Genomic DNA, 22,725 nt, shown 5'->3' on the forward strand with positions numbered 1-22,725 from the left:
ATTAAAGATAATAACTGCTAAGTAGCTAGCAATTTCAACAACTTTGGGACCAGAATGAAGATGTTTAGGAGCGAAAGTCCAAATCACACTCACACGATAAAATAATTTTAAAGCCTAGGCCTCGGAAACTTGATCGCGAAATAGACACGTCACTTTTACAAGTTTTACATATAACTATTTCAGAGATTGCAGCAAATACAGAAACAAACTCCAAAATGCAATATGCGAAATTCGAAGCGATGGGAACATTCATGTTCATGTTATTTTTAAGTTTTTTGGCCGAAGCTGATGTAAATACCGTATCATTTTGGTGGGTAAAACGGTTTCCACTAAACTTTCTTTTTTTACTACGACCAGGATGAACATTTCCACTCGTACTTCCTTTCCGTCCACTCATTATGAAAAAAAATAATTTGTAGCTGTTGCTCTCTTCGAAGTTCAACCAAGACTAAAATAACTTCGGTAAAATATTATAACAATAGAAATTTCTGTTTAAGTCTGTAGAAACGTGTCTAAACTTGTATAAACAAATATATTAATAAAAGGGAGGCCAGGTATAAAGCCGACGGTACACAATAGGCCCGGTCTCTAACTGCCAACTCACCGCTCCGAACCGCTCTTTCTTTTACCTGCTGTATCTTTAAAACGACTTCGAATTTTCTAAAATCGCTTTACTACCGTATTCTAGACATGTTAAGGGAGCAATTTATGAAAAAAAAAAAAAATCGATTTTTTCAACCCATCACATAGGAAGACCCCCTTAAGGGTTAATGGTTATAAAATCAGTGTTGTTAACCTGCTTAGATATCCATTTTTATATGTAATTAGTTATTGGGTAATAAAGTACATAGTTATTAAATATAGTACATTTTATTTATTAGTTTTTTACTTTTCAATGTAACATACATTCATTTCATTCATCATTCTGATTCAGAAGACAATTTGTTTAAAGTCTGGTAGATGCCAAATTGAAACGTACTAGACTTCAAACTAATAATTAATTTACTTATTTCCGTTAAATCTAAATTTTTAATCTATGTAATTTCAATGACAATGAAATTCCTATGGGTAGGCATAGAAATAATCGAACTATTTTGACTACATATAGAAGCTGGCTCTATAAAATAATATGATAACGATGCTATGTATCTAGCTATATATACCTGTAGGTGTGTATGTAGCTACATATCAATTATAAAGGTGTTTATATTTACTGTTTTCGATCTGTCAAGTCCATTATTACTCAGTTACAAGGTGTTACACAACAGTAGGTTATAGTAATGACAGTTATACTTAACTGTTTTTAGGTCAATGTCTTAGAGGACAAAAAAATTATAATGGTAAATGGTACATGACAAATAATATAGTTTTTATTAGTAGGCAAATTCCAATTGTATTTGGATGGTACAGTAAAAATACAAAATGTCACTTCTTTTCGTCCCCATTATGCATAAGACGTTCAGAAGAATAAAGCACAATACACTAATTTAGTGCCTATAAGTAGCACTACTGAATTCCGAATGAGCCTAGAAAATATCCGACTGAGTACATATGCTACTCATTCAGATTTTAAACTAATTAAAAGCTACAGAAATATGCTTACATTTTTATTTTATACACTTATAGAATATATTCTTATTATTAATTTAAAATTTATATGCTCAGAGTCTACAAATTGTTTTATTCTACATTAATTATTATTTTATTCCAAGTTTCTATTCGACGACAACGTTTACTTAATTAATAAATCCATATTATTATGTTACGCACTACTGACTGTATGCAATTTAAAGTATTTATTACACTGTATATTCATGCGCGATTAGCCTTTAGATTACATTGTTTAATTTCATAAGGATACCGTCAAGGTTTTACTAATTCGGTATAAAAATAGTGAATACAAGACTTTCATTTTTTTGTACTATTGGCCCTTGCATTTATTATAACGAAATTGGGTAATTAAAAAAAGTTAAACGATAATCATTTTAACCGCATAGAAACTGCTGTATAAAGAAGCTGTACCGACTGTACAGATTTTTTATGCAGTTTATTTTCACATAGAATTTTTTTTTTTAGATCTTTCTTACAGTGAACCACGTTGTTAGCACGTCGATCTTCTCTTATACATAGTTATTAATTTAGTTTTAAATTTATCACTGATTCTTCGTTGATCTTACGTGATATAATCAGCAATACTTACTTGTATCTAATATTGGTATATGGGTATTGTAAGTGTCTCAAATTTTATTTAAAGATATAGGAATGATGTACATAGTAAATTTCTTAAATTTTTATTTGAAGGACAGAAAATTTATGGTGCCTTATATTTTCAAAACTTTCTTGTGTATATTTATTTTATTCAATAAACTGTTATTTTCCGATAGTCTATTTCATTTCTTAGGTTTGGTATTATTTTGTTCAATTCCGCTACCATTTGCATGTGTGAGGGCACACATATTCAGTGCGAAATCTTGACCATTGCTACTGGAAACGTTACCTTCCTCTTTAGTGATCAAATTCCGACCGTTAATGGATCTATTACGGTAATGGATGGATATATTACGATACGTGTTTCGTCTCTAAACGAGGCATCATCAGGCAATAAATATAGTTTGGATTTGAATCTATGTACGACCACACAAGTGTGTTTATGTGTTCTAGTACATGAATAAATTCACTTCAAATCGCTCTAGATACTCAGTTATTGGAGTATTAGCTATTCTATTACAATTTGTGGTAAATTTATAAAAACCTGGACGCCTCTTTCTATTTCATGTCGACTAAATAAATTAACAAATAAACATTTGTATATATTTGTATTGCCTTATCCTTAAAAATGTATTGGATTATCCTATTGCGCACTCCAATGTGACATTATTTGATACTGATCAAAGATTTGGTACTTGCCTCACCAGAATCCATATCGGACATCGATAAGATCAGATCGCTATTGAATATAGTCAGTTATCATGATCAAGTTCATTACTTGATGACAAGCTATCGAGACGGATGTCACTTAGTCGTGCCGTGACGAATTATGTTCACGGCATTGAATTGTATAGTGTTATTTTATATTAGACTAGAATTTTGAACTAGTTTGTGTTACATAAATGCATTCAGAGCTAGGCGAACGAATAATTGAAATATGAAAATAATTTTAATTAAACTTTTTGTAATATGTTCACTATTTATGTATTGAGCCTGGGAAAAATATTTATGTGGATATTGAACAATAGATAAAAAAGTGTTATGCATATACAAGTATATTAGTCACAATAGATAAGCGGAGTCTGAAACAATTTGTTGAACTCTGATCATCCAGTATTTTCATTTTTCGTATGAAGTATGGAGGTATTATTTGATTCAAATTGGTATGTCATAATAAAATGAATAATACAGACGCTATAGGCAACTTTCAGTATTATAAATATACATATAGACTCGTAAGGTATATTTCAAAAGATTTACATAAATAATTGACCTGATGTCTTTGTGCTGTCCGTGACGGTTGTATGAAGATTTCTTGTCGCTAAATAACTGGATTTTTACAAGAACACGAATTAAAATAATAAAGCGATTATTTTTTGTACAGAAACGATAATTTCATGAATAGCGAAAGTGTTTTGTCCACCTCATGCTTGTTAGCATGGTTACAAATCTCAAATTGTTAACATTTTGACTCGCTTTTGTATTACATATTCTATGTTTCGTCAAGCCTCATTTGAAATTGTAGTACTATCGTTTATGGTATCACAATGTCGTACTAGGGTGTCATTGTATTCAAGCAATCAATAGCAATCCAGTAAGAAATAAAATTCTTATAAAGTAAGTATATTTAATTTTAACTTAACAAAAATTAAATGGGTGTAATATCCCTGATTAGTTACGTATTGCTTAATACCCTTAAGCTGTAATATTTTTAGTCAATTCATTTATTGTTATAAGAATAATCACATTATTTCGGCCATATAAAATTAATTAACTTAAATATTCGCGACTCAATTATGATGAAAAGTATCACTTATCGATGTTGGAATAACAACAATTATCGGTCTAGAAAATTACAAAAAAAGCACAAAAAATATGGAGATACCTCTAATAGACATAATAATTCTATATATAATATTTGGACATCTATAGAATATAGAAGACAATTATATAATTGTTCTTTTACAATTAACTTAACTTTTAACGTATACAGAAAAACTGTTTTAATCAAACTTTTAATTTTAATTAATAATAAACGTTATGTTTAGCTTTAGACAGTAGCTTTTAAACAAAGCTTTTACATTTATGGTTACAACATCAAGCTTACAAAGCGCAAACAATTCAACAATCGATCGAGTAATGACATGAATGAACTAAAATCTATGCCAATCTTGTTGGAGAACAAAGCCCTCTGGCACGATTGCAAACTAAGGGCGTGATCACACAGACATCCTGTCTACATTTTTATTATCATTACATAGTATAAAATAAAATCGCTTCCGCTTTTTGTTCGCTTAGATCTTTTAATCAGCGCAACAGTTTTTAATGCAGTTTTTAGCAATAGATAGAGTGATTCAAGAGGAAAATTTATATATATAAAAAATTGTACGAAACCGGGGTTTGTTATAAATTTCAGTTTAAATGTACATATATATTTGATAATAATGCAATATTTATATTTAAAAACAGTTCAAAATTTGTAGCCTGTCAGCTTGTTGAAATGTTACATTTTCTCATTAACAAAAAACACTCTCTGGAATAATGTATATTTCAAACAGTGAAAGAATTTGTCAAATCGATATAGTAGTAGTTTCAGTGTTTACTTTCCTTATAACAAAATACGCGAATTATATTATCGAGTCTATTATATATTTTTAATAAATCAAGTTAAAAACAAAACAATTAGCATAAGACCTTCCATAAATACTTTCAATTATATTATCATAATTTAAAAAGATATAAAAACTGACTTAATAATAGTGTAATATTTTATGGACCAGATAAGACCAGAAGTTTTCTGTGTTAGTGTGTACGCATTACGACCTGCTCAAGATATTATCTCACGACTCCAAGGTCGGTAATTACTACTTGTTAAATCGGACTTGTGACTCGGTCAAATTCCGACCCACATTCGTTTAATGTAGTCTAAAATCATAGCTTTATAGAAAAAAATATTGTCTAATTGTCTTTAGAAAATATTATTTTTAATTCGACTCTACTATATGTATATGCGTAACATATAAGTATATGTTATGATAATTTTCATGAATTTATCAATTTAGTTACACTTCATAGACCGTCTAGATCTAGTGGTCACAGCATAGATTTATCTCAAAAACGCCTAAAATATGGTCAATACCAAAGAATAAATTTTATGTGTCAGTTTATCTCTGATTGACTATAGGAAACACTGATAACAAAACCAAGCTAATCCGAGTGACGAATATAGGCCCCCGGCAGTGTTAATTTCAAGTATGTGTACCTAGTGAAATATAGGAATGTCAAGTGTTACATTTACCTACCTCGATGTCTATTCGAATAGTTGTCGATACAGTACTCAATCAGGCCAGCTACTTACCCTCTTTACTGTTTCGCATATTCTTATGTCACTTTTATTTTAAAACAAATATTTCCTCACTTAATATTCCTCAATATTTATTACGTCTCACAGGTGCCCATTATTTATTATTAATTGATATAACTTATAATAGATATTTAAGGTGACGTCGGTGTATAGTATTGAGATATTGTGATTGATTGCTACCATTTTCGATTTGGAAACACAACCTCACTTATTTGTGTATCTTTTTGACGCAATTTTACTCATAGCGATATAGACGTTGTTTACATGTATGTAATGACTGTTATTTGTTTATTTATATGTAATTTACAAAATATCTGTGTATTGACATAAATATCAATTTGTTCAATAATAACAAAATAATAATTTTGTAATTAATTTATTTTTATAATTTTCTTATTATGGTATTAATTTCACGACTTTAAATTCTAACTTAAAATATCTCTATATATAATAGTAATAATAATAACAACCTTGGACAATTCACACAGCGCTACCTTAAGCTAAGCAGATCTTGTGCTGTGGGTACTAGGCAACTAACACAAATACTTGGATATATTTTTTATGAATACATAATTCGATATAGAAAATACCCAGACAAAGATAAACAGTCATACTAATGAATACAAATGTTTGTACCATACGAGGAATCAAACCCGAGATGAATCGGAAGTAAAGCGCTAAACCGCTAGACCATCGAGGCCGACAAGTGAGATATAAATTAAATTGCAAGTATTTTTTTTACTTTTTAGCTGTAACTTACATATACAAATATTAGAAGGGCATAGGTTACGTAGTATTAAGATTATGTAGACTGCTAAAGTATAATCCTTCCATTTCCTTCCGTCCCGTGGTGGTGGAACATGTAACTAAAAATGAAATCTACAAATTCATTTACTGATTACTGTAATAGAGATGCAATCTCTAATTGTGAGGTTTTCTAGGTCGTCGCACAGTCGTATTACTATATGAGTAGTAAGATTTTGTAATACTCCATACAATGTACCGTAATTATACCGTCAAAACATCGAATGCTATGCACAAGTGCCTTGGTATTCGTAACCCACGCAACCATGCATGGCTACTAAGCAGATAATTGTTTTACGTCGCTACTGAACCTCAAGGTTATCCCATAATTAAATTGTGTACTTGTGGGAATTTATTGTGAAAAATATAAACAAACAAACTTAAATTTCCTTGGGTGAAGACCATAAAAATAGTAAGTACATAAGCGATAAGCGACGTTGTTTCGTGTATATATAGGTTATGATAAATATTTTAAATAATTGTTTTGTCTGCTGGTTGCTTATTTATGATATAACATTAGCTATCCACGATGAAAGTCCCGTTAAAATCGGTCTTGCTGTTTCAGAGTTTAGCAAGAATAAACAAAAAGACAGATAAAAATATTAAATGTTTATTTTATGCTAGTACTGTATACTTTACGTATATACTTCTGTATATGCGGTTTACTGAAAACCTGATAATTTGAAATTAGAAACAGGGACTTAATTTTAAATATATCCATAGATATAATATGTATTAAACAGGCTATTATTATTAAATAGGACAAGTATTGCTAGTTTTTTTTATATATATGCAATGTGGTGTAATAAAATATAAACAATACCTATACTATTGATTATATTAAAGTATTTGAAAAATGGTAATAATAATAAGTTCAGTAAGCGCTAGATCACAATTAAGTTATATCTGGCTTATGTTTGTATAGTGATATTATAAAGGATTGATAGTTTTAAAAGAAATTAAAATCATCAGTACTTTCAGCAGCTGAGTATATTTACAGTTGAGTATAAAATCATATTCATCATCATTATTTACACATAAATATCACAATCATCAGTCATCCGTCATCAAATGAACATATTATAAGCTAGTCGTTGTTTAATAATGTCCGAGGAGACCATGATGTCCATGAGCATAAGCTAATGGGGCAGCATGAACGATAGGAGCGGCGTGGACCACGGGGGCAGCGTGGACGATGGGGGCGGGGTGGTGGCCGGGGGTTTTGTGTACTACGGCGTTGAAACTGTAAAAAATACAAATTTTATTGTATTGGAGAACACTAATGAAAAGTTGACAAGTTACTTTTGTTCCCTACAAGTATTTTAATACAGGGAAAGTAAACAGTATATATATTAATGTTTGTTAGTTAATGACACTAATTAAAAACGCGAGATATAGTTGGTTTACATTAATTATTGGTAAAGATTATATCCATAAATGCGTGAATGAACAAATGAACAATGGTATGCAAAAAACGTGAATTCCATTGTCATGTTCTCTAAAGTCATATAGTTTTTATGTTTGTAGATATTACACCTATTTATTAGTTCTAGTTTTCAAATATTGCTATAAAATATGTTCTCGAGAATTGTACGAATTTTAGTAAGATAATATATTAATAATGATCTTTTAGTGTTTAATGGTATCACGTTTTCATGGTCGAACAAGTTTGATTTCAATTTATTTTTTTGGCATAGTAATGTATCTGTACCCAAGACTAAATAATTCCGGCGTTGTGGATAACTATGGATACTATATAACTTGTATTATAATGGAAAGTATTATTATTAGTTTTATCTTACCCATTGTGGTCATCAGCGGTGTATTCTACTTTGCGGATTGAACCGTCGGGCTCAACCAGGGAGTAGCTACCGTGAACAGCACCACCGTCGCGGCTCTCATGCTGGCTCTTGTGGTCACCGGTATGGGGGTCAGCCACAGAGTAAGCGTAGTCGTATTTGGGGTGAGCCTGAAACCACGATGATAATCGTGTTACATATACGTTTACCGTTCATTGCAGTAAAATAATACTTGGAATGGTAAAGTAAACTTTAAACATCAGCATTTATATAATTTGTTTTTTTTAAAGGTTATTAAATTATTGAACTACCTCGTGTAAAGTGGCAACCATCGCTATCAGTGGCATGGATATAACAGTTACAGTGAATCCTACGAAGGTGTAACCCGATAAAATTAAATAAGACGTTTAATCATAATACACAAATATCAAAAAACTTTTAGTTTTGCTAAAAAATCAATGGAGTTGTGCACCTTCTAATCTTGGAAGTTGGTAGTTTAGTACTTACGTATTCATGACCATGAGCGAGAGCAAGAGGGGCGGCATGGACTACTGGGGCAGCATGAACTACGGGAGCGGCGTGGAGCAGAGGTGCAGCGTAGTGCGCGGCAGCGTAATGCACGGGGGCATCGTGGCGGACAATGCTCTGTGAGGAGACAGCAGCATGGTGCAGTGGCAACAAGCCAGCGTTTACGGAAGCCAAGATGGCGCCGAGGGTGAACACCTGAAAATTAAAGTTAACTTTTTATTGGATATCCAATATTAATATTAATTAATAAACTGAATTTTTTAATTAATGACATCCTGCCTCTATTTAGAAAATATTATTGGTATTATTATCGTTATTTTTATTATTATCACCGAGGGTTAATGTTATTGTTAATTGTTGAATATTTGGCCATTGTTTAGATTTTTGGTTTAATTTTATATTTTAAATTCGACATAATATTGTTTAGAATTACTAAATAATAAATTGAATAATAAGATTTTGCTGTACTCCATAAATTTTTCATTACTGAATACTTAGTGCTACATGCAGATTTTTCGGGAATATCACACTAAATACTGCAAATCGGGAATATTTTCATTTAGAAAGTTGGTTAAGGAAAATTTTTCTATATTACTTTATATTGTTGATACAAAACAATAAAAAGGAAATAGCTGGATTGCGATTTTGTAAATATTTTAGAACGCCCAGTTATTTATTTTAAATAATATTTATTTAAAGTTAAGTATTTATAAAATACTTAGTCATTTTACTTAAAATGACTCCAAATATATAAATCCAAATACTTATTTGGATTTATAATATTATACATATTTAATTTCAACTTACTTTGGTGAACATTTTGAACTAGTTAATCAGAGCAGGTGACTGATACTATTATCGAACTGTAGTTGGACTTTTATATGAAAATCAAAACGGAGTTAGTCCTGCCAGTGGTGGGGTATGCGGTCACCGCAGTTCCGCAACTTTGACACCGCGAGGTCGCGCGCGAGCCGTATACTCGGACAATTATAGTTCACCAACAGTCTCCTGTCCGCGCGCCCTCCACCCAACAAAATCATAATTGCATTCTCAAAGATCGATGTTGCGTGCGCAATATGGATAAACGATCACATTTTTGTATTTATGCAGTAATCGTGAGAGGTGTAGATAATTATTTACAATTTGTTTGTTATACCACGGAATGTACATGGTGTGAAATAAAAATGTTGTCTAGGATTTGTAAATCAATTAAAAGTTAGACGTATGAACGGTAGTTACAAATGTTTGAAATTAATAGATTTATTATAGGTATTTTGTAAAGATGAAGACAGCATTGTCATTTCTAAAGAAGTTTGACGTCCGGCTGGACGTTGAATGTAAATAAGCATTTTTAAATTTTACTAAATTTATTGTTAAAAATAATCAAGCTGATATTAAATTATATGGATAACGGCAGTAAGCTGATGAAGAGGACATAATATTTTGTAAATCTGTAAATATTACTCTTAATATTATATATATTATTTGTTTATGAAGTGTTTTGTTGATGATATCTATTTTGTTTATGAAGTGTTTTGTTGACAGGTAATTTGGTTCCAAAATAATTAATGTCTTCGTACGTTACATATATACCTATGTATATGGCTACAAGCTGTTACCCGCGAATTCGTCTGGACATATTTTCATTCATTCATAATTCATGTTTCAATTCGGTCAAAAGGTAACAAACAGACATACACATTGTTACCATTAAGGAAAACAGCCACAAAAATTCTCCTTTATTTGGAACTACCTGCGTTTTTTTATTTCAACTAGTAAATAGATTATGCCACTTATAGGATATGGTATAGGTTTAATATAAGTTTAAACTCTATGTTCGTTCAAACTTATAGACCACGGTTCCAACTTGGCATTTACTGTACTGTTCCTATATTATTATAAACAGTTAGATTACTTATTAATTTTTTTTTGTTTGTAGTTTTTTTTAGTACTGCCGAAAATTTTTACACTATATAATTATGTAAAAATTTTCGGCAATCAATGTCTGTTGTAAAAGTACGTTTATTTGTAAATTTATATATTTATATAATGTCTTGTTATATAAATATATAAATTATATAAAATATTAAAAAAAAAGAAAAAAATAACGTTTCCTACGGTGATTTGCTATTTTTAAGATTAATCAATTTTCTCTAGAAAACACAAAAATAACTAATAGATTGTTTGCCATAATTCAAATTGTTTCAAAATTATTAGAACTCTTAACAAGGTAACGATTCTTCAGTAATTGTAATAAAAATGACTCTCGTATGTTATAAATAATAACTGCATTATTATTCAATAAGCCAATAAAACATTCACAAATTCTGGCATTGAATGCAAACAGTATCAGAGAAAAGAATAAGATTGAAACGAATAGTTCTCGGTATCACGTACCTACATACAATTATAGGTAGGTAATAAAAACTGATTTTATTTTAATTCTTATATAAATATTTTTGTATTGTATTGCATTGTTTGCTTTTTGTAATAATATTTAAGTATCTTATATCTATCTGAGAATAAACCTATGTAAACTATATCTTTATTAAATGTCTCTAATCCTTAAATCTTGAGTGAAAAGCAATCAATTGCATTTAGCAAATTAAATGTGACAAATGAAAGTAAAGTGGCGCCCGAAATATTAAAAAGATTGTGCGATTGCAACGTAACGATATCAAATTTATTTTAAACCACATAGTGGTTTCTAGTATACCTACGCCCCTGCTTGGTTTTAATTTCCCAACGTTAGTTAGTAACGCGATCACCAGGAGTTGATATCATAAATTAACTGTTGCAATCAAGTAGGTAACTTAATGCATGAACGAATTTCATTGTTTTTAAATTAAAATAAAATGCCCGAAGCGTTGGCCCTACATTTAGAGTACTATAATTATATGTATATATCTTCATATATCTAACCCTTTAAACAAGCTTTCGTAAATTGAAAGTCGTAATTATGTCATACTTATTAAAGGGCTTATGTGGGCACGACTATACTATTATACTTTTTTGAAAGTTTTTACTAGTAGGTTTTGGGATTTCATGCCTACCGGTGAAGTGATTACAATTAAAATTGTTGTTGTACTTCAATTTCAGAGAACAGGAATTGTCTTAATTTTAAGCATAAATAAAACTATGTAAGTACAAGGTTATCCGCGAACAAATCTCCACAATTGATTGTAAAGTGTAATTCTACACAATAGTTCAGAGGTCACTCACCCAATGTGACCGTGACTCGGTATATAACTATTAGTATTAATCAAAGGCTATTGTTGACAGCACCTACGTTTTAAATAATAATATTTGGAATGAACTATATCTTGTAATTAAATCTCGTGTGATATGAAGGAGGTCAGACTTTTTACATAAATATGTAGAGCAGTAGGTAGTTTTTGTTTCAAGTACATGCACACATACATTAACATATTTAAATAATTATATTTTCTTACGAGTACGTAAACAAAATAGCATTAGGTTGGACATATCATAAGTATTTTATCTTAATGTTAGTGATTTATAAAGAGAAAAATGATTATGTAATACGTATGATTTCAAAATTTGTAGTCTTTGTTCCAATATCTCACGTTTATTTAATTTATTGAGTTATATATATGAATTACAAAATTCAGGATTAATAATATACATAGGTACTAAATTGTTGTAATAAAAATATAATTGAATAATATGAAATTCGAATGACTTCCAAACATGTATTTCTAGCAAATAATTTAACGTCCATAATGGACATTTTATTTCATAAGAGCAAGAATCTGTTTTATAAAGATTTGGTGACAGTAGATCTATGAGAATATTGTTATGCGGATGTAATGACGTCGGTGGCGGTTTAGCACGTCGACTTACTTTCGATGGTTGCGGGTTCGAATCTAGAATGTATCTAGAAACAAGGGTATGAATCTTTATTTGTTGTTATTGTCTGGGGGTTGTCTATATATATTTAGACATAAAATAAGACAATTATATATATACCGTGAGCTTAGTATGCAATAGCGAAGCTCTACTTAGTTTGGGATTAAATAGTGCAGTGTCCTGGCTTATTATAATTGTTAGTTAAAATTGCGTGTGGGTTCATAACTTAAATTTGAATTTATATTGTTGTGTTATTGTAAACGATTAATATTGAAGTATTAGCATAATTTCATTTGAGCACAGTAATATTACAGCAGTTGTTATCTACTAGGAACATATTTATAATTATGTTACCTGTAGAAATAATCTATCGTACGTAGTAGACCAATGTATTGCAGCAATATTTAGTATATCCAAGAATTTATAATTTTCTAGTTACAAAATTAAAGGCGGATAAGTCAATACATTGCAGTATAATTACAGGTTTGAAAGGAAATTGTTAGTGATGTTAATAATATATATTTTTTAATTATGATACTACAACCACAATAGATGTTATTGTTCTTAGTTACCTAGACTAGTATATGTATAAAATTTAGAAATAATAATATTTGTGCATATGTAGACATATTTTAATTTTTGGAACTCAAATAACAATTAATGTTATAAGAATAGTCACTGTTGCAAAATCTTTGAAAATGATTTTATATATTAATATTTGTAATGTATTTTTTTTAGAATTGTCACATATATGTTGTTAATTTTCACTGGTAAAGTTTTTACATTACAAGCATTTACCATTTTTTATCAGGTCTCCAGGAATTTATCACGATGGTTTGAAGGGAAACTGCGTGGAGGTCAACCTGACATTGTAAATTCCTAGCAATAAGGTCATCAGTCCATGATACTAAAAATTTCCTTCGTCCAGTGTCAAAATTTAGGTCATTCAAGCGTCCCAAACTTTACAATACATTCTTGTACGTCCCAATTTTTCTTATCTAGTTTGATTCGTCTTAATTAGGTCAAAATAAATAAAATGTAGGTACTCAATGGTGGTTGTTAGAACTTGCCGATTATGACATCGGGTCTTTATAGTGGGTGAAACCAGTAATTTTATCGACAAGGGCGTTAGTATGTAAGTTACGGGAACTGGGAAATTATACAACATTACATTCTCTGCCCGATATTATGCACGGCTGCCGGTTGAGTAAGATTCTAAATATACTTAGCAAGATCTTACTAACATTTGTATGTTATATATACTATCGTTTGTTATATTAAAAATATAAAACATTCTTACTGTGTTATTAATGTTTGATAATTATACAACACCACCAACTTTACATCCCTTATTATAATCTGTTAGTTATATTGGATACACACCCACACATTTAAAATACATTGTTTTTTGAAGTCCGATAAAATGTTGGAGCTCTTTTAAACAAACTCTATTGAAAACAAAATTAACATAACTTTATACATTTATTTATATATTCATGTTGCTTTACACAATTATGGTATACAATGAAATAATTCATACACATAACATACATCTTTTAGGCACTGCAACGTGGATACTCGTTAGCGCTTACGATATTTCTTATTATATATGTACGTATAACAACTATCATATGCTTTTCCCATTAGCAAATTCGATACAATTTATATTATAGCTTTTCCTTAAAAATACAGCATACTTACATACATTATAAGAAATATCTGACACCTATTTAAGCATTCAGAATAGAAATAAGACATTAGTAGTCATCAGTAGATTCTATTACAATGTCCTGGAAAACAAATTAAAATAAATAAAAATTAGTAATCCTAAATCAAACATTATGTATAGTGTAGTGATATATAAGTGTATAGATAGAACATTAAAAATATTAATAGAAAGAATAATTGTTACAAAGTTTGAAACATAGAAAAATTAAGCTAAGAATTCGATGTTAATAAAAGTAATTATTGTAAATTGTGTTAATAAAAGTAACTTGATATTTGGTAGAAATTACTCTATAAACTGATAGTTAATGTAATTTCATTTAACAGTTCTACTTTTTGCTTTAGTATCCCTTTCAATAAGTACAGACAGAGTTAAAAGTAGCTGATTAATACGAGTAATATCGCGCGATTAAAATACTTAAATATAGAGCATTAAAGTCAACAACTTCTGTTGCTGACCTGTAGTTAAACGATAAATGTTTAACATTTGAAATGTTTTCGACATACTAATGCATATTTTAAATAATTAAAACGCACTTTCGTAATGAAATAGTACGCCTACGGTCTAGTTTTAGCAGTAAATAATTGAGTTATTAATTTGTTGCAAATAGCTAATTATTAAAATAGTAACAAATATTTAAATTTTGTACATACACTTATTTTTCCCACGATTGACGTGAGATATTAATTAGATTTAATACAAACTTAATACTATCCTCTTTACACAAAACAAATCCTTATAAGCAAATTTTAACAGAGTGTTTTGTCACACTCTTTCAAGGCAAGAAAATGATTTGGAAGAAAAGGATGGCACATTTCAGAAACTACAATAAGTTCGAGTACGAGTATATCTGAGCTTTGGGAAGTGCACAGTGGGTGGACTGGTGGAGAATGCTAAGGCTCTAAGTTCACCTTATTTACCAAATAATAAAGCAAATAAATTGAATAATTTTGTGGACATTGATTTTTTTAATAAGGCGTTAGTTAGTTATTTAAGTTTTTATAATTTAAAATTATTTATATCAATTTTCTTTTGTTTAACTGTCAAATTTTTATTTTTAAGTATAATAGTAGTAGTAAAAATAACTGTCAAAAAGTCAGATTAAAGTAGGTATTGGAAATTAAAAGCTCATATTAGAGTATTTGTACTTTTTTAATGACTATCATTATAAAAATATGAATTTATTATGTACAGGGTAAATCACAGTAAGAATAAATAGTCAAGGAATATATGTATCTTAATCCTTTCCAAATCTAATAATGATGGTGTTGAGAAGAGTAAACGTGATGGCTAGGTCCGGAGTTATGTACAACGGCGTTGAATCTGTAACAATAATAAGTTAGCTTTTAGAAGACAGCACAATGCAATGTACAGAACTAAAAAAATATATGTTATACCAGAGCACAATCAAAAATGTTTTCCACTCATTTTTTGCAGTGTCACTGAAGCGCTTATTTTGATACTGGATCCACTACTCAAAGATGATGGCATTGGTGATGTTAAGTTTACAATAAATAAGTAAGTAGAGTACTATAATTGCTTATGAGGTAAAAACTAGTTTGAAAACGAGTCTGAGAATGTAGCGCCAGTTGACAGACAAGGGTCGAGAGAGGTCATTGCTCATACGAGTTACCTATACCGGTCTAACCACCATATGACTGCATGTAAACATTGGCAAAAAGTTACGATGGTTACGTATAAACAAAGTTTGGTCAAGCAAACACGAGTGGCAACACGTGTTTTGCGCAATTTGGGGAAAGTTGCAGTCTCATCAGCTTTGTCATCGTGTTAGTGTAAAAGATTCTCTAATTTATGTAATTATGTTTACTAAACGTCTAATAGATTTGCGTTATATGAGCCGAGATAAGAGATTTATTGAATATTTACCCATTGTGGTCATCGGCGGAGTAGGACACCTTGCGGAAAGTGCCATCAGGTTGGAGCAGCGAGTATTCACCCTTCACGACATCACCGTCGCGGCTCTCGTGCTGCGACTTGTGATCTCCGGTGTGAGGGTCCTCCACGGAGTACGAGTACTGGTATTTGGGGTGAGACTGTAACATATAACACAATTAAAAATTATCTTGAATTTATACTTGGCTGCGGAAATATTATTATTACAAAAACACAAATGTGTGAGCTATGAGAGTGACATTCAATTTACTATTATGTTGTACACAATGAACGCTGACATTAAAAGATAATAATTGTTATTTAACTTAAATATTTTTGGTTGTGTATTTTTTTTACTATATGCTATTACTGGAAAAAGTTGTAATATACAGAAGGAAAAAGTTAAAGAAAGTAGGAATATAGAAATAAATTACATAGTAGTCTTCATGTCCATGTCCGGAGTATTCAGCATGGGCAATGGGAGCAGCGGCATATATTGGGGCGGAGTGCTCAATAGGGGCATACTGAACAATAGGGGCGGCGTGCACTGCGGGGGCTGCGTAGTGCGTATCGTGTTGCACTACATTGTGTTGTGACGATACAGAGTAAGCGTGGCCATGTCCCAACAAGCCAGCCTGCGCCACTGCCGCCAAGGCACCAAGGGCTAAGATCTGCACAAATTAAAATATTTTTAATCATAATTAACGTCCAATTAATTATCACTTCACGTTACACTACGCTAAACTTACTTTAGTGAACATTTTTTGTGTGAGATAGTTGTGCGTGACTGACATACATTTCATAGTTACCAGTGGGTTTTATAAGAAATGGTGTTGTGGGTCCGGTGGGGCGCGCGAGCGCTCCTCAGTCGTCCCACGTGCACAAGGTCGGCCTGCTTTGTCTTCACGTTCTCGCATTACATACGACCAAGTAAATGATTGTTACTTAACAAATATACTCTGTGAACTGTATTATATGATATAGTAGGTCAATGTGGTCTATGATAAGATTATTGTTATTTGTACGTTGACTTTCGCGGCGAGTACCTGCGTGGGTGATAGATTGTTGATTAAACGTTAAGCGGGAAGTTTGTGAGTTTTGCAATGTTTTTACTTACCAAATAAACAGACAGATCGGAGTAGAGGTCTAGAGGTATTAACAGGAAAAATATTTGTTTATCAACTTAGTGGAAAATTATACAACTATATAGTGTAGTGTGCAATGAAATTGAAAATGTAAATTTAATAATTGATTTTATATACCTACTTCTTCATACAGCATATTGAAATTAAGCATTACTGATGTAAAGTAGTAATCAGGCATGAAAAAAATGGATAAATAAAATCTATTGTTATGTTGTGATTTTGATTCTGTTACTGTATTTATATAAATATTATATTATATATATAAATATTTTTATAATTGTACATATATTTTAAGGTTACGATGATATTGAAACTTGAAAAGTTATCCAATTTATTGTTCAGTTTTAAATATGAAATAAGTAGCTGTTTCTACAATATGTCTCTTGAAGCAAGGCTGTTCTACAAGTGTAAAGCAGTGACTCATTAAGAGTTCGACAGAATAAATTAGGACTTAGTCAACTTTATGTATAATATAATATATGAAAAAAACAAACTCTTAATACATATTAACAAAATCTTGTTTTAGATTTCAAGTAATATATTAAAATTGGTTTATTATTTTTGTTAATTAAGCAACTTTTTTTGTACATTTAACTTGGATTAACTTCACTGTGTAGCGACATTTTTTTTCAATTTTAATAATCCATAAAATACAAATCTTTATATTCGTTAGTATGCATATTAGTTTGTATTGATCAGTGATATTCATATTATCATTAGAGTTAAGGTTTATGAATATGCATACTTGCTAAGAAGAGGTTTATTCATTATTATATTTTTTTGTATCTTTGACGGAACTATACATTTAAAATTATTTATAATACAATTCGCAGTGCAAATTTAATAATTGTCAAATAATATTACGTGTAATATATCTATAATTACGTGTAAATTATTAATTTTATCAGTATATTAATTAAAAATACTTGCACGGGAAGTTGAATTTACAAAAACCCGACAACTTATCGGTGTGAAAATTTATTGTTATTGTCAAACTATAGCAGTAACTACAAATTAATGTTATTTTAAAGAAACATATCGTAGAAATTAAAGTTATTTAATTTATAATCTGTAAAAGAAGATAAGAATAATCAGAAATTCTGAGATATTCGTAACATGAAAATAAAGTAATTACACTAGCACATATCTTTGTTTTAAAGAAACATTTTGTTTGTGTATAAGAAAACCTCTAGCACCAAGTTAAAGGTATTTTTTGTTTGTTTGTGACCTTTGAGAGGACAATTATCATTTTTAAGAATAAAATTATTAGTTTATTCTAATATTATAGATATACACATTTTTCATTTTACCAGGAAATAACTGATCCATATCTGTGATGAATACCTAAACTAGAACAAAAGATACTTATGTAAGTGTTGAGGCAGGTCATAATATTTTTCGACAAAGATAATAACTTATAAACATAATAAAAATGAGTAGGCATAACTTGTAGTAGCTTAAGCTATGTTATTTGAAAAATATTATGATTTTAATGGTTTTTGTTATAGGTCATTGTATATTTACTTAAAATTCATATTAGAAAGACATTTTGGTCTGTTGTTTCTAATAATTTTCAAGGCTTACTAGTTAAGTTAATAATAGAACAAATTCAGATATTGCGTAAATTAATTAATATTATTCCAAATATAAGATACTTTTCATTAAATCCATAAGTATTCGAAGAAGTTAAATAAAATTGTTACCGAAATATCTCTTATTACAGGATTAAGTATAAAATCAGGATATATATGTTGAAAAAATGTTTATTTATTTAACATTTTGATACATCCACCTTTTTGATAGAATGTGATAACTATTGCTTAAATATAAATGTGAACACAGATGTGGATGTAAATAAGTACACTGTTATGATCATGGCGCGACTTGCTATTTCATAGACAAAGTGATAGACGTCTAACCTTTTCTCATCTCACATCACATTTAAGGCCTGATATGCCAATTACGTCAGGTATTTTATGGATATATTCAATTAGTAAGGCACTATTCGATTGATCCTCCGTAAGGATTTCAAATCCATAATTAATAAATATCAAAACTTTTTCAAATTCGCAGTTGGTTAGTGGGTAAAAGGTAGTTTCACTTAAGACAAACTCCACTTGATCTAACTCGAATTTTATTGTCTTGATTAGGAATAGATAATTTATTTTCTCTGTGTGCCCTATGTGGCTTCCAATATTTACAAATATGGTCTTAGCATTATATAAACATGTATTGTAAGACATGTATTTTTTAAGTTTTTTAGTATTTCTATCTTAGCTCGAATCGAGGTGGTATGTATGATGTATGATAAACGTTGAGGGTTATTTATTTATATTATATATTATTTATTTATCGAGTGATTTATTGAATATAATGACTAAATAAAGTTTAATATAGCATTAGGTTATAAACAATGAAATATATTTAATATAAAGAATATTAATACAGTATTAATTTAACTATTATCCAGACAATTAATGATAATTCTCTGTTATTTTTGGTTTAGATTATGAGTTTCAGTTTTAGTTTTCCATTATATATAATGTCCAAATATATCACATAACATTTTTTTTTGCAAATGACAGGACTTATGAATATATTTAGGCCACATTTAATTTGTGGAATATGATGTATTGTAGTACCTTAAGTATATTACACTTAATAATAAATTATTAAGTGTAAAATTTAAGTATAAAATTATAATATATTTTGTGGTAATTACTACAGTATTATTTAATCATAAGTAAAGTAGTAAAACCATAATCTCGGACGTTTAGCACACGCTTTAGTTCCTATGATCGCGGATTTTATTCCTCGCACGATAGAAACGTCTTTATTCATAAGTATGAGTGTTTGTATTGGTCTGGGTGTTGTCTATATATATTATGTATGTATTTGTATACTGAAATACTTAAATAAAAAAATATATAATTAGTTTTTTTTTTATTAGTCAGCTATTGTATTTTATTAAACTATCAGCACCTAAGTGAAGACGGAACAGATTGTAGAATAAATACTTTAATAGATATCATACGTTAGGTATATATTGGATCACTTATATTGATACACTTCCGAAATAAAAAGCTTGTTATGAATAAAACAATTTATTGAGAAAGTTATGAATAAAACATGTTGATGATGATGATGATAAATAAACAGTTTTAAACTATATACTAATATTTGGCATTTTTAATAGTCATGGTGGTCATAGGCAGGTTCTGGATGGATGGACGGCGCCGAGTTATGAACAATTGCGTTGAATCTGTAACATATTAATATATGAATATATAACATCAGGCAAATCAATGTATTATTGTAATAAAATAACTATAAATGAATAGTAGAATATAGCATTAACACATTGTGTGAGAGACGAGAAATTCGGAATAAAGCTGTCCAAATATCCTATACGTCCAAATAAGTATGCCAAGTAATTGGTTAAAACTTCTTATGAGAAGACCCAGCTTATATTTTCTGTAATGAGAATATATAGGATAATTGCTAGTGTAAAGATTATTCAGCATCTACCAATCTGTATTTATAAACTTATTCGAAACGAGTTAGATTTACAGACATATCAACTAGTCAAAAAGCATAACTGTAATTGTGAGTTTAGCTCGGAAGAATCAACATACGTTCCGATTCAGTATTAAATATTTTTTTTTTATTTTCAATATTCACATGATACTGACGTTCATAATTATTTAAACTATGGATTGAGAAAGCCTGTACGAACGTATTAGGTAAAATATAATTTTCCTACCCGTTATGGTCGTCGGCGGTGTACTCGACCTTGCGCACAGAGCCGTCTGGTTGCACCAACGAGTAGTAGCCATGCACAACGTCCCCGTCGCGGCTCTCGTGCTGCGACTTGTGGTCACCGGTGTGTGGGTCCGATACCGAATATTCAAAGTCGTATTTAGGGTGATCGTGGCCCTTGACAAATAAAATAAAAATATGATAAGCTGTAATTTATATAAATATAATGCGTCTATATCTAACACGCAGGATTATAGTTACTAAAATAACGGAAGGAGTATGAAACAAATAACGATATAATCCGATTAGAAACAGGATTTTGTATGCCGGCCATTAAACATTGTTATGACTAACAATATCTATGTTTGTCAAGTAGTAATGTTTGTTTAATCCTTATTCATAAAATATGTCTAAAGATAAATTTACCAATTGCACTGGTATATTGTTTTCTTACGAGTTATTCATTTAATTTCAAAGACAATGTAAGAGAAAAAGCTACTCTAGAAGATTTCAGTGTTTATAAAAGATGAATAACCTCTGCACATTATTAAACATATATGACAACTGCTTATACATAAACTTACATATTCATCTGAGCCATCATAATGTTCGTCGTATCCATTGTAATGTCCATTGTGTCCATCATAGGAAATAGGGGCATCATAATGAGCTAGAGGTGCTGCGTGTATTAAGGGAACAGCGTAGAGTGCTGGGGCTTCGATGTGTGCTACAGGGGCGTAGCCCCCGTCGTGCCGAACGATGCTCTGAGAGGAGACAGCATGGCCGTATGGACTAGCACTTGCAGCTACTAGCAGACTACCGAAGGTTATAAGCTGTATTGAAAATGAATAAAGTATTAACAAAATAATAATGATCAATGCTGCAGTAAAATCAAGAAATCATACAGTAATCTTTTTTTTTACAGAGCCTAATTTTAATAACTTCTTATCATTACTTTTGTCAGTATTAAATTATGCTAAACTACAGATACGAGTATTTTAGGAAAATGCACAGTGTCTGATCATAAATAAAAATTGTGTATAGAAAATTAGAAAATTAATTATGTTTTTTATATTATGTTATTATTTGCTTGGAATTTTTTTTTCATCATTTTCGAGTACTGACTGTATTCAAATTGTAATTTGTCAATGTAAATATGGCCATAGTACTGCATAAAAAATATTTGATTTTATTTGATGTACACTAAAGACTTGGGATACGATTACCATATTATGATATTAAAATGATTAAAAACTATTACTAAGTAACACTTATAGAACACTCACTTTGCTGAACATTTTCATGTAGTTTAGTCAATGCTTGGTTGGTGATTGATGTCAATTATTGTCAATCGTAGGTTTTTATATCTTAAAACATTGAAAAAGAGCAAGTGGGGCTGACCGCAGTATGCGCCCTCGCCACAGTGACAATACAAATAAAGGTCAAATTAAATCATTATAAATAGACAATATATGTCACGGTATCGATCACTATTGCTTTTTACCATAGCAAGTACCCTTAGACTTACGTGCTGAGTTACTGAAACGTTAACATGAGGGACGTAATAGTGATGTAAAATATAAATATTTATTTTTTTGTGTAACTGGAATGGCAAAACAAGCTAATAGT

The 22,725-nt window shown here is 30.1% G+C and overlaps 2 protein-coding genes across 2 annotated transcripts; both read right to left on the reverse strand.

Moving 5' to 3' along the window:
• Positions 1-7,407: 7,407 nt before the first annotated feature.
• On the reverse strand, positions 7,408-9,591 carry LOC131847038 (cuticle protein 7-like). The gene is made up of 4 exons (XM_059196478.1): positions 9,511-9,591; positions 8,683-8,898; positions 8,179-8,345; positions 7,408-7,619 (listed from the first exon to the last, which is right to left on the reverse strand). The coding sequence occupies exons 1-4, from the start codon at positions 9,520-9,522 to the stop codon at positions 7,475-7,477; spliced, it is 540 nt and encodes a 179-aa protein (XP_059052461.1). The 5' UTR covers positions 9,523-9,591; the 3' UTR covers positions 7,408-7,474.
• Positions 9,592-15,453: 5,862 nt separating this feature from the next.
• LOC131847035 (cuticle protein 19-like) lies at positions 15,454-22,461 on the reverse strand. Its single transcript, XM_059196476.1, has 7 exons — positions 22,383-22,461; positions 21,681-21,929; positions 21,101-21,273; positions 20,547-20,599; positions 16,627-16,757; positions 16,187-16,353; positions 15,454-15,622 (listed from the first exon to the last, which is right to left on the reverse strand). Exons 1-7 carry the CDS (start codon positions 22,398-22,400, stop codon positions 15,553-15,555), a joined length of 861 nt encoding a protein of 286 aa, XP_059052459.1. The 5' UTR covers positions 22,401-22,461; the 3' UTR covers positions 15,454-15,552.
• Positions 22,462-22,725: the final 264 nt, after the last annotated feature.

Source organism: Achroia grisella, unplaced genomic scaffold, assembly GCF_030625045.1.
Source record: "Achroia grisella isolate CSIRO2021 unplaced genomic scaffold, CSIRO_AGI_Agris_v1 utg515, whole genome shotgun sequence".
NCBI lineage: Eukaryota > Metazoa > Arthropoda > Insecta > Lepidoptera > Pyralidae > Achroia > Achroia grisella.

Bases quoted from the DNA above. Each gene is read 5' to 3' on its own strand.
- LOC131847038 (XM_059196478.1), bottom strand. The intron at 8,346-8,682 runs GTAAGTACTAAA...TCGTGGTTTCAG, and splicing joins TCGCTCATGGTCATGAATAC to GCTCACCCCAAATACGACTA. The intron at 7,620-8,178 runs GTAAGATAAAAC...TATTTTTTACAG, and splicing joins ACCGCTGATGACCACAATGG to TTTCAACGCCGTAGTACACA.
- LOC131847035 (XM_059196476.1), bottom strand. The intron at 21,274-21,680 runs GTAAGTTTATGT...TTATTTGTCAAG, and splicing joins ATGATGGCTCAGATGAATAT to GGCCACGATCACCCTAAATA. The intron at 15,623-16,186 runs GTAAATATTCAA...TTATTGTTACAG, and splicing joins TCCGCCGATGACCACAATGG to ATTCAACGCCGTTGTACATA.